Source organism: Vipera ursinii (assembly GCF_947247035.1).
Source record: "Vipera ursinii genome assembly, chromosome: 3".
In the NCBI taxonomy this organism is placed as follows: Eukaryota; Metazoa; Chordata; class Lepidosauria; order Squamata; family Viperidae; genus Vipera; species Vipera ursinii.
Window position 1 is genome coordinate 52127127 of NC_139516.1, and position 12436 is coordinate 52139562.

At 43.2% G+C, this 12436-nt stretch overlaps 1 protein-coding gene across 2 annotated transcripts in view; it reads left to right on the forward strand.

Annotated features, from left to right (window-relative positions):
• Window positions 1–4188: 4188 nt before the first annotated feature.
• The window catches only part of CPNE5 (copine 5), a gene marked incomplete at its 5' end in the record, with an annotated part of 151243 nt that continues 142995 nt past the window's right edge, over window positions 4189–12436 (forward strand). The window contains one exon of one of the 2 annotated variants that reach the window (XM_083357802.1): window positions 4189–4298. In XM_083357802.1, the coding sequence (XP_083213928.1) occupies window positions 4189–4298 (110 nt within the window). The remainder of the gene's footprint in view (window positions 4299–12436) is intronic. The other variant, XM_083357803.1, reaches the window with a different exon arrangement.

Genomic DNA, 12436 nt, shown 5'->3' on the forward strand with positions numbered 1-12436 from the left:
TAAGAAGCAGTACAGGTAAAACCTGGTGAAACAGAGTGACTCCAGGTTGGCAAAGGAGTGAGATAAGATACTCTTATTTATTCAACCTATATGTAGAATATATATTGAGGGAAGCTGGACTGGAAGAAGAGTGTGGTTTTAAAAATGGAGGAAGTCACCAATGTGAGAATGAGAGATGTACCATCTTTGGGATGAAGCCAGTTACTTGCTATTATGTGAGGATTTTTATTGTACTATTATTAAGATATTGAGCATATGTTGATAATATTATTTGGTATATTTGAAACATTTTAATTTTCCTTTGCTTAGACTGCTTGGAGTTAAATGACTGAGGAGACATAAATGCAAAATGAAGAAATATACTGCTCAAAAAAATAAAGGGAACACAAAATAAGACATCCTACTATTAAACACAGTACACTGTGTTGTTTAAGTGTTCCCTTTATTTTTTTGAGCAGTGTACTAAGATAGCTTAGATCAGGGGTGTCAAAATCAATTTCATTGAGGGCCGCATCAGCATTGCGGTTGCCCTCAGGGGGCCGGGTGGGTATGGCCAGGGTGGGCGTGGCCTACTGGGTGGGTGTGGTTAGAGTGCATATGGCCTACTGGGTGAGCATGGCCAGCTCTACATCGTTCGCATCAAGGGTGCCTATGGGGGCCTGGGCAGGAGTGGGACAGATCTGAGGGTCTTTGGTGGAAGGAGGATCTCTGGACCAGGGCCAAGGCAGTGGGGGCCGTTCCCTCACTGTTTCCAGGATGGCTTCATGGGCCACATGAAACCACTTTGTGGGCCAGATCCGGCCCCCGGGTCTTGTGTTTGACATGTCTGGCTTAGATGGACAGAAGATACCTGCCCAATCTCTCACTACACCAGTTGGTTCATATACTATTGAATGAGGCAAATGCTGTATTCAAAAGTTGTGAATTAATTCGTTTGCTCTGGGATTATGTTTAAACAACAAGTTGCCTCAGCTAAGGAACGCTGGTCCTAAGAGACATGTTATACAATGGGAGAATGTCTGTAGAGATCCTCGGTCATCCAGGTCATGGTTGTCCCAAAGGTGCTTTTTCAAAAGGCAACTGGGCTTTCTTTGTTTTTCATTGAAGACTTCTCATCTAAGAAGCTTCTTCAGTTCAGTTCAGTTCTGTTAAACTGAAGAAGCTTCTTGGATGAGAAACGAAACGTCTTCAAGGAAAAACAAAAAAAAAAAGAAAAAGCCAATTATCTTTTGAAAAAGCACCTTCAGGACTCTTTTTTTGGATTATATTCGATATAGATGAAACCTTGCTAATTTTTTCCCTCACTTGACATTTTTGGCAAAAGGTTGAAAATTTATTATTACAGTCATGATGACATGACAGTGGGTGTTATTTTTGTTGCCAGTATAATCAACATTCCTTGATAGCCAGTTCGTTTGCTAAAACTGTGTTAATTTTATTTTATACTGAAATTTAACAAAATATGAATTATATAAACATGTGGTAGATAATTTTTAATAGGAAAAAGTTACACATTTGCATTTCTGACTTCTGTGCTGCTATTTAGCAATATTAAAAATCTAAGCAGTATGTGAAGCAAAGCAAGAAAAACTAAACAAATTCTCAAATAATCTTTTAAAAATAATAAATGACAATTTAGCTGCAAAATGTTGAAAATACACTCCTTTACTCACCAGCCCTTTATAAAAAATCCTGTCTTGCATGAAACTGTTTTCAACTATTTAGGTCAAATATATGCTTAAGGCATTTTCTTTGTGATTGTGGGTTGGACAGATGAATATTGCTTATATCACTCACAAACTTTATTTTTTTTCACAGGCTGCTTTTTGGTTACATTAGGCTAATATGAACAAAACATGAAAAATATGACCTAATATTATAACAAAAGGAAGGCGGAATCAGAGAATTGGAATATGCTAAATCTTTATCCTGTTGCTTTTTTCTAGTATATCTACTTGCTTATACGGAGCAAGAAAAATAACAGAACATTTTTCTCCACACTCTAAATCAAAGCACTTCTTGATAAAAAAAAATAATAGGTCCTAGCTGTGCCTAGCAGAAGCCACAAGGGGCAGATTTCCCAACACCAGTGGTTGTACGTATGCCTGGAATGTGGATGAGCATGTACTGTATATAAGTGTGAGCTGGAGAAATTAGGAATGTGTATTAGAGAGTGACAAACCCCCCAAAGCGTTTAATGTATTTTTAATGGGTTGAATAGAGTTGTTTAAAAGTTGTTTTGCTTTTCTTGATCAGAAGGAAAGTTGGTTTTTATTATTTTTATTTTTTATTATGTTCTTATCACTGCTGTGAACCACCCAGAGTTATGGCCCATAAAACAGACGGCCATATAAGTCTCATATACAAATAATATTACTCTTTTTCGTTGCCCGGGAACAAGATAATAATATAAATGATAAGCATGCAAACAGACTCTTCTGGGATAGGAAGAGGATGGGGTTTTGTATCAAGAAGTACTCTGATTCCGATTCTGTTTATCCTAAAACAGAAGTGGGATTGCACACACTGATTTGAAGGTTTTGCAAAGTTTTGTGGCTGAGATCCCGGACTCCACCCCCTGGCCTTGGCCATCTCTCTCTGCGTTTTGACATCTCCAAAATGGGCCAATACTTCTAAACAAATTTCTACATGCATATTCATCATAAAAATGTACCGTATATTGAACTGATGTCATGGTCTTGATGTTTCTCTTGCATATTAAATTTACTTCTTGCTTTCTGACAATAATTTAGCCTAGATGGTGCTGGATAGCTCTGTGACGGTTTATCACCTTTCTTGCATAGTGTAGCCAGGCGGCTGGAAAGTATAATTACTTGTTTTAAGATGTTTAACAAGAAAAAGGAAAACAAAACATACACATACCCTGGAGGCACATACAACCACTCCAGACTATTGTGGAGTTTAGCCTAAGTGCCTCCTGCTCTTCATACCAACCGCATGAGCTTCTCCCAATGGCCTTGTCTATGATTCATCTCTGCCACCATCATACTTCCCAAAGCTTTTTACACATGGGAAAGCTGATTTATGTCCTATACCTGAATCTTTGTGCTTTGTCCAGGTCTGCTTAGGCCCGCTCATGTATGAGTAGTGTGTGTGTGTGGCTGTCTTAAGAACATACATGTTAGCAGGGCTTTTTTTGTCATAGAACGCTCAGAACGGAGTTCCGGCACCTTTTTTGGATGGAACCTTGTAGGGTAGGCAAGGTGGGTTGTATGACACGTGTGAGTTCCGGCACCTTTTTCTTTTACAAAAAAAGCACTGCATGTTAGGGAATGCACGCATTCCTTCTCACGATCACCATGCTCGTTCCCCTTTTCTTTCCTGGCCACAGCCCCAGTCTCTGATTCAAGGTCTCCTTCAAATCGCATCACCTACGACACTTCCCTAGTTCGCATACTTTTAAATGCCAGGAAAATAGCTTCCTTCGACCGGGTGCCCTCCAGCTGCCTCGGACTGTGACTCTGCCCCCACCACCACCACCACCCCGGTTCGGAGAAGCTTGCAACTCCTAAGCCAAGACGCACGCCATGATACAGGCACCTGCACGGAGACAAAGAGCCTTCGCTCTCCGCCCCTGGAGAAGCGCGGATCCAAATCCCCGCGCGCTTTTAAGCGGCCGCCGTTGCGGTTGCGAAGGCTCCTTCCAAGCCCTCCCGGGGCTCCGAGGCTGACGCTCCCCCGGGCACCGGCGCAGAAAGAGGTTCCCGCGGGGGATCGGGCTGGGTGGGGGTGGTGGGGGGGTTTCCCCTGTTTGCCGTAGGAGCAGCGCTGGGTTGAGGCGCCCCGGAGTTTTTTTCTTTCTTCCGAAGGAGGTGGAGCTTCTTCGAAATCTCCCTGGCTGGACTTGGGGGGGAAAGCAAGCCCCTTTTATTCCTGAAATCGCGGCGGAGAGAGAGAGCGCGCGTCACCTCCGATTCAGCTCTCCAAGCTCGGCTTCTCGCCACGGCGGCGCCCAGCGCTTTATGCCCGGCTGGTGCGTGGGGTCACAGCGGCGCTTGAGCAAAGAAAGACGTACCGTCAAGGGAACGAGGGAGAGAGCGCCTGTTCTGCCGCCCGCAGGGCCCGGGGACTACGATTAGGGCTCAGTTGGCGGATTGGTCTCTCCGGCTAGCCGGCGCTCGGCGACTTGTTGGAGAGGCGCCTCTCTCTCTCTCCCGTTGCACTCCCATGGAGGAGGACGTTCTGGACAAACTCGAGGACATGGCGTCGGTGCAGGACTTCGACCCTCTGACGGGCAGCATCCCTGCCACCAAAGTGGAGATCACGGTCTCCTGCAGGTAAAGGGAGGCCGGCGTGGTCGGCGAGGAACGGGTGGGGTTTGCGGATGAGGAGGAGGATGGAGGATGAGGAGGATGGGGGGTGTGGGTGGGGGGGTGCTCAGTTGGAAGTAAGCGAGCGGCAAGTTTCCCGGCGCGTTAGCTGCTGCGAACGTGGCACGGGAGGGGCGCCGTGTTTGCCGCCAGTTCGAAGTTTTTCTGCCACGGCAAACCTTTCGGCTTTTGCGCGGCTGGCTGCTTGGGAAGCGGCTCGGGAACTTGAGGAAGAGAAACAACAACAACAACAACAACAACAAAACACCAACACAACGAAACGAGGTTGGGGGAGCCCGTCCCGCGCTAGCGGCGAACTCGGATATCGCTCTGTTTGCGGAGGGGGGTCAGGTTCGAAGGCTCGGTGTGGTCGACCCCCTGCCCCCCCCTCCCTCCTTCCCCACCCGCCGCATTCTCCTGGTTCGCAAATAAGAACAAGGAGATTTGCATGCACGTGCGCAAGTTCCAGGACGAGCCCGTGGGCGTGGTCTCGGGGAGCTGGCAGGTAGGGGGCGGGGCTCGTAGGTTCGGGAAGATCTCACCTGTAGAAGTACGAAGAGGAAGCCGGGCCCTTAATTAACCCTCTGGATGTGCAACTTGGTGTGACTGATTAAAGTTTCCAGAAGTGACTCTTCCGTTCCAAATCAAAATGAAGGTATCCCCCGCCCCCATATTATAGGTCGTTGCCAGGCAGTTAGTGGGGGAGGGGGAGGGAAAATTTTGGTCACTATACTACAAAAATGATGTTGAGACTTTGGACAAAGTTCAGAGTAGAGCAACTAAAATAATCAAAGGCCTGGAGACTAAAACATATGAAGAAGGGCTGCAGGACTTGGGTTTGGCTAGTCCAGGGGTCGGCAACCTGAAAAAGGAAAAGAGCCACTGGGAACCGGTTCCATCACACATAAAAAAAAGTGGGAGCTGCGTGCGTGTGTCCATGCACGCGCATGCGCAAAAAATGTTTTGCGCATGCGGAAAACGGGTTTTTCTTGCGCATGTGTGGACGTGCGCGGTTGCCATTTTTTTTAATGTGTGATGGAACTGGTTCCCGGTTGCGCGACGGCGACGGCCCGTTTGCAGAGCTACCGCCTTCGGCAGCCTGTAAACGGGCCGCGACAGCTTTCCCAAAGAGCGGTGCCGCTGCCTGTTTGCACGGAGGTGCGCGCGCACCCCTCCAAAGGTTTGGGGAGGTGCGCGCGCACCTCTCGGAATGGGCAGCGGCGCCACTTGTTGGGAAAGCTGCTGCGGCCCGTTTGCAGAGCTGCCGCTTTTGGACTAGAAGACCTCCAAGGTTCTGTTCTGTTCTGTTCTATGCTATGCTATGCTATGCTATGCTATGCTATGCTATTCTTATCAACTTTTGGGGATCAACTTTGTCAATCAACATTTGGGGATAGGATTTCATGGTAAGAGCTAGATCCCGAAGACCTGCTTTGGTTAAGTATCCCATTATTTTCAGTGTTGCATATATTCTGCTGGAACAGCTGCATGTGAAAAAGGGAAAGCCTGTATGTTCAATTAAAAATGAATTCTCCTGGTCTCAAGAAGGCCCTACTTGTATCCTTGTATCTCAGCCAGCAAGGCCAGGAAAGATCTGGAAAGTTGCCTCCAACAGGATGAAGGAGCTCTGAGTTACACGAACCCATTTACAACTGTTTCATATGTTAACAAAGATTGCCTGTGTGGCTCCAACAAACTTAATTCAAGGAAATGTTTTACCTAGATTGTGCTGTGTAATAAACTGTGAGAGACGACCTATTCACAAATAATGAAATAAGGATGTATTTGGGGAAGAATAAAAACTCCTGAGCTATTAAACCTGCATTAAAGCATTTTTTTATTACAGTATGCTGAATAAAAGTGGCTTTTGTAATACGAGAAGTCTACTGTTATACAAATTAACTTTAAAGCACTTTAAAATTCCAGGAAGTATTACAGATTCACTAACTGACATGGATCTAGGGCTTATGGAAAACATGGAGTATTTCTGCATGGAGAGCTAATACTGAACTCTTTCACACATTTTTGAGGTGGAGGAATGGATGGATAGCTGGAAGTTGGCGTAAGATAGGTTGCTGAGGACTGGAAAGATTATTAGCCACTCCCCACCCTGTTATGGAAGCTTACTAAGTGACTTTAGATCGCTAGTTGGTGTCCTTTGACTCAACCTACCTCACAGGACTGCTGCTGTTAAAAAAATTGGAGGAATGGGCCTCAAATGTTCTGAGTGAAGCTCTCAACTTCAGCAATTTTAAGATGTTTGAAATCAACTTCCAGAATTTCCCTGGCAAAGTGCTAAGCTGGTGAATTCTGGAAGCTGAGGTTCAGGCAATTTAAAGTTGATATAGTTGAGAATGCTGACTTAGAAGAAATACGGGATAAGAATGAAGAAGAATATTTGTACCTCAGGGTTGAAATGAGGGGTCCTTGGTGCTCTCTGAGCTTGCTTGTTTTCTTGCAGATGTTTCATTATCCAAACTAGGTAATATTATCAGTGCTTGGATAAGAGTCGGGAACAAAATATAAACAATAAGTAAGATATTTTGCAACCTAAATATATCTCTTTGGAATAATTAAGAACCCCAGATTTTTACATATCTGCAAATGCTGAATATGGTTTGTGGTTTGCAGTTTAACCAGGATTGATGTTTTTGCATATATTATCCAAGATCATCTTATAAATTGCATCATAGGAGAGATAACAGGTTCTCAGAACTATATTTCATAGTGATAAATATTCTGACTCTGACTGTTGTTGAATGATTTATCCCCTTGCTAAGACCCCTGTGCCTGGCCTGTATATGTGGGTACTATCACTGTTAACAGCCTTTGCCAGATAGCAGAACTCATGAAAGTACCTTTTATCATCCAGAAGTACCTTTATTTGCATGCAGAGAAGATTACAGTAAACAAGATGTAGATGATGAATGGACGGTGTTCCAAGGTCAAAAGACAGTAATGATCCTGCCTGTCCACGTGTATGGTGGAAGAGTGAAGCACGGAGGAAGAAGGAGCAGGAAGTACGTCCCAGAATGGGAGGGGTGAAAGTACGGGGTTAAGAAGGAGGAGGAAGTACCTCACAAAATGGGAGGGATTGGCTGACCACATTAACATAATGTTGTAATTCCCCCAAACAACCACATGGTGGCAGCATGATATGCATTACATAGTTCTGACGTGACAGCACAATAAATCTAAAAGAATCCACATCACAAATTCCCATGTTTTGGACAGATCTACACAGCAACCTTGTCCTTGGGTGAAGAGGGCCACTATCTGTTTGCAGAGAATATTTCTGTATGCTGTCACCTGTATAGCATTGCCTAGCCATGGCTGAGGCAACCTGGGAATGTGCTCCTCTTGGGAAGTTTTTTTTTTCTCCCTGTGCTCTCTCACTTCAGAAGTTGTATGCTGGCATTGCCGAATGTGCTGAAGTGACCTGATCTGTGTTGGCAATTGATTCTTCTAGTTTCCTGTGAGACCATCTCTTCCATCTGGTTTCTGACCTGTATTTCTATCTCTCAGCTTTGAGGGAGATCAGAACCCTGGTTACCATAGCCACTTGCCCTCTCTCCCCTTTTTAAAGGAGTTGGTTGTCTGGTTACCCAAGAGAGTATAAAACTGACTAGGATGTCCTTGGCTTAATGCATATAACTGGAAGTGTTACAGAAATAACTCATCTCTTGTTCCTGTAAAGCCTGCCTAGCTGGAATGTCCTTCCCAATCAATCGCTACTGCCACCTGGATCCCCAGTTCCTTATTTCTTCTTTTCCCATAATGTTCTTTGAGTAATTTACATTACTTTGGGTAATTTACATTAATTTACATTACATTACAGCCTCCCCTTTACTGAAACTCCACTTATTCCATGGTACTTATCTAATGACTGTCCAAATCCAGACAACCACTAGAGAGCAGCCAAGAGATATAAAATCCCAAGTGCTTGCTGCCATCTTTTGGTCAATATAATAAATAGGCAAGCAGCTGATAAATTGAAATATTTTTTTTAAAAAAATAATCAGTTGGCATTATAGTGGGAAAGAAAACAAATGGGTGTGTATTGTGTTTGTAATGATTGTGCATGTCAGTTAGAGCAGGATTTTCACATAGTGGATACTGTTTGACAGGGCTGGAACTTCAGCTGAGAGAACATCTCAGTTTGAGTGTTGTGCATTCAAGCTGTGCAGAGAAGAGCACAGCACAGAACCTTCTGGCTGCATAGTAAAAACAGCAAAACTCTAGGGCAGAGTGGTTTCTGCTGGCTCTGAGGCAGGAAGGGAGCTGTGTTGATGTAATCTTCCAACCTTTTGTTGTTGTTAGCTGCGAAGTCATGTCCGACCCATCGTGACCCTATGGACAACGTTCCTCCAGGCCTTCCTGTCCTCTACCATCTTCTGGAGTCCATTTAAGCTCACGCCTACTGCTTCAGTGACTCCATCCAGCCACCTCATTCTCTGTCGTCCCCTTCTTCTATTGCCCTCAATCTTTCCCAGCATTAGGCTCTTCTCCAGTGAGTCCTTCCTTCTCATTAGGTGGCCAAAGTATTTGAGTTTTAGCTTCAGGATCTGGCCTTCTAAAGAGCAGTCAGGGTTGATCTCTAGGACTGACTGGTTTGATTGCCTTGCAGTCCAAGGGACTCGCAGGAGTCTTCTCCAGCACTACAGTTCAAAGGCCTCAATTCTTTGGTGCTCAGCCTTTTTTATGGTCCAGCTTTCACTGCCATACATTGCAACTGGGAAGACCATAGCCTTGACTATACACACTTTTGTTGACAGGGTGATGTCTTTGCTTTTGTGCTGTCTAGATTTGCCATGGCTTTCCTCCCCAGGAGTAAGCGTCTTTTAATTTCTTGGCTACAGTCCCCATCTGCAGTGATCTTGGAGCCCAACCTTTTACACCCCTCTACTGGTGGAGCAGTGGGCTAATGCCTCCTTAAGTAACACCAACTGCCTGCAATTAGTGCAGGTTCGAGTCCCACCAGGCTCAAGGTTGACTCAGCCTTCCATCCTTCCGAGGTAGGTAAAATGAAGACCCAGATTGTTGGGGGCAATAAGCTGACTTTGTAAAAAAATGCTCCTGGGGGGGGCGAAAGCCCTAATAAGCAGGCATATACATAGAATGAAGGCTATTGCTAAGCACATTGATTTGTGCTTCTTAGATTGTAAGCCGCCCTGAGTCTTCGGAGAAGGGCGGGATATAAATGGGATTTAAAAAAATACCTATGCTAAAAGGGACATGGTGGCTCAGTGGGTTAGGACGCTGAGCTTGTCGATCAGAAGGTCGGCAGTTTGGCGGGTCGAATCCCGAGTGCTGTGTAACAGAGTGAGCGCCTGTTACTCATCCCAGCTTCTGCCAACCTAGTAGTTCGAAAGCACGTAAAAATGCAAGTAGAAAAATAGGGACCACTACGGTGGGAAGGTAACAGCGTTCCGTGCGCCTTTGGCGTCTAGCCATGCTGGCCACATGACCATGGAGACGTCCTTGGACAAGCGCTGGCTCTTCAGCTTTGAAACGGAGATGAGCACCGGAAACAACTAGCATGCATGTGCGGGGGAACCTTTACCTTTACCTTTAAATACCTATGCTGAATAAGGTATCTTATGGGAAGGGTCAGTTTGGTACACACCTTTTTGGAAATAACTGTTAAGTTCCATAGGACACCTTCCTAGCAACATGGGTAGTAGTCTATTGATTTAATATGAAATTTACAAAGGAAAGGGAATTATTTATTTATTTATTTATTAATGGGATTTATATCCCGCCCTATCTCCCGAAGGACTCAGGGCAGCTAACAACAATAACATATAATAAGTACAGAAATTAAGATAAAAATAAAATTAAAATCATCTGTGCAATAAATTAAAATTAAAAATTAAAAATAAATTAAAAATTGTAAACATAATTAAAATGTCTGTCAGTCCAGGTCAGCCAGGTGGAAAAGGAGTGTTATGGCAATGTTGAACAAATGGTACTTATGACCAATCCCTGAAGTTACGGGGGAAAGCCATGCTGTGATGTGTCATGTCATCATAATTCAGGCGCTTGGCAGTCTGCTCACACTTACAATTGTCACCAACCATAAGCAAAGTCTACACTGCTGGCACTATTCATTTGGAGAAACAAAAAAAGTCATGAAAGAATGAACAGACTCAACCTGCTTGCTATGTTATCTCAGCTGATGAAGAACCCTAAACAAACTAAAAGCTTGCATACTGTTTTTATGATATTTTGGTTGGATTTCAGGTGAAGGAGTGAATGGATGCTTCATACAACCAGACTAGTCAGGTTGTATGGGAAAAGAGGATGAGAAATTGAGAGAAGACAGTGCAGTAGGGGCAGAGAAGTCATTGTAAGATTATGCATTCAAATATAAGCTTGTATATGTGATATATTCCATGTGAAGGTGTACATCTGCATACCATAGAAGAAACATCCTTTTTCACTCCCTGCTAATTAATTGATTTGGAAAAAGAAATCCCATTTCAGTGCTAATATTCAACCGTTTTTATCTTGACCCAAATACATTCCGTACATGCAGTTTTTGTAATTCTTTTTTCCACAGACAGAAGTGGAAGAGTTCTTTTGCAGACAGATTGGATTCAGAGTATTTTTAAAGCAGCAGGCCAAAGAATTTCTTTAGATAATCAGAGCTGCCTAATCCATTTGGCAACTTCAGTACCTCTATTTGCACGGACACAAGCGAACATCGTAATGTTTGTGGTACACTTTTGTGACTCAGGACCTCGGTCTGTTAGTTTGTTAATGAAAACATTCCAAATAGTGTAGGAACTTGTGAGTAGTTCTGATTTTTCCCTTTGCATTGCAATTCTTTAAGGAGTATGACATCTTGAATCTCACATTCAGTCTGAAGTATTGCTTTTCTAGGTGTTGGCTAATTGGGTATAAGTAGCAGGGTCATTATGAAGTAAGCAGTGGATTGAATCATATGCAGTCAAGGTTTTTAACAATTTGAACAAAATGAAACAAATGCTTTCCATCCTGAGTCACTCACATTCATTCAACCATCCTTGCCCTGCTTTCAAATGGAGAGAACTCTTCTGAATAGGGCAGTAAGACTATATTCAACACAATTAGTACCATGAGGTGATTGTGCCTTGTGCTTCGCTGCCTGTCTGGGGGCTGAATTAAAGTGGTTTGTTGAATTAGCACAGTTGACCAACTTCATCTATCATTTTAAAACATAGCATGTTTTCAAATACTTATGTTACATTTCCATATTAGTCAGGTTTGGGTTGTTTTGATTTAGTATGCTGTGTGAACACAGTCATTTTATTTATTAAATTTGTATGACCACCATCTTGACACATAATTCTAGACAGCTAACAATCAAATCAAAATTATCCAAAATAGCTATTTAAAAAGCAATGTAAAGCAACATTAATGATCATGAGTAGATCCTCACAGTTTTTGCTATGGTTTAAAATGCAACTTTCTGAAACAGTTTGGGTGTCTCCTTTTTCCCCACTAACTCTAAACAGGACCAGGCCCATCCTCTACTTTTCCTACTTTAGGAAAGGAAGTTCTTCCTCTTAAGCTAAACCTTAGTTTGAGTTGTGATTTTAAATATAGTTACAATATTTTAATGTTTTATTTTTACCTTTAGCCAACTTAGATGGCCTATGAATGGAACAGCAGCAGTCCATCAATAATAAAGAATATTTAATTGTCCATTTGTTCAAGTTATATAGCTATCTAAATGCATATATCATTGTCCTTTCCTGCAAAAGAGTAACATTCAATATCTGATACATTTCAGGGTAGGATCCATATAAAAGTGCATCCATGTTCTGTCCATCCACTGCAATTTGCAGAAACTGAATCTTCCTTAGCTGCTTAAAACTAAAATTCACTGGACTACCATCACATATCACAGAACAGCTCAGATAATGTAGCTTTAGTGTCACTAGTAAAATCCCTTTGGTTGCTTAACTATATGTTGACCTCAGCTGTAGCCTTACAGCCATAAATTCTAAATTATTGTAAGAGCAAGTTGGCAACTTCCAAATTGCCTTCCCTAAAGAATTGCATCATAGCGTGAAGCTATTCTGTTACAAACATCCTCCGGCATTTAACTTTATGCCCAC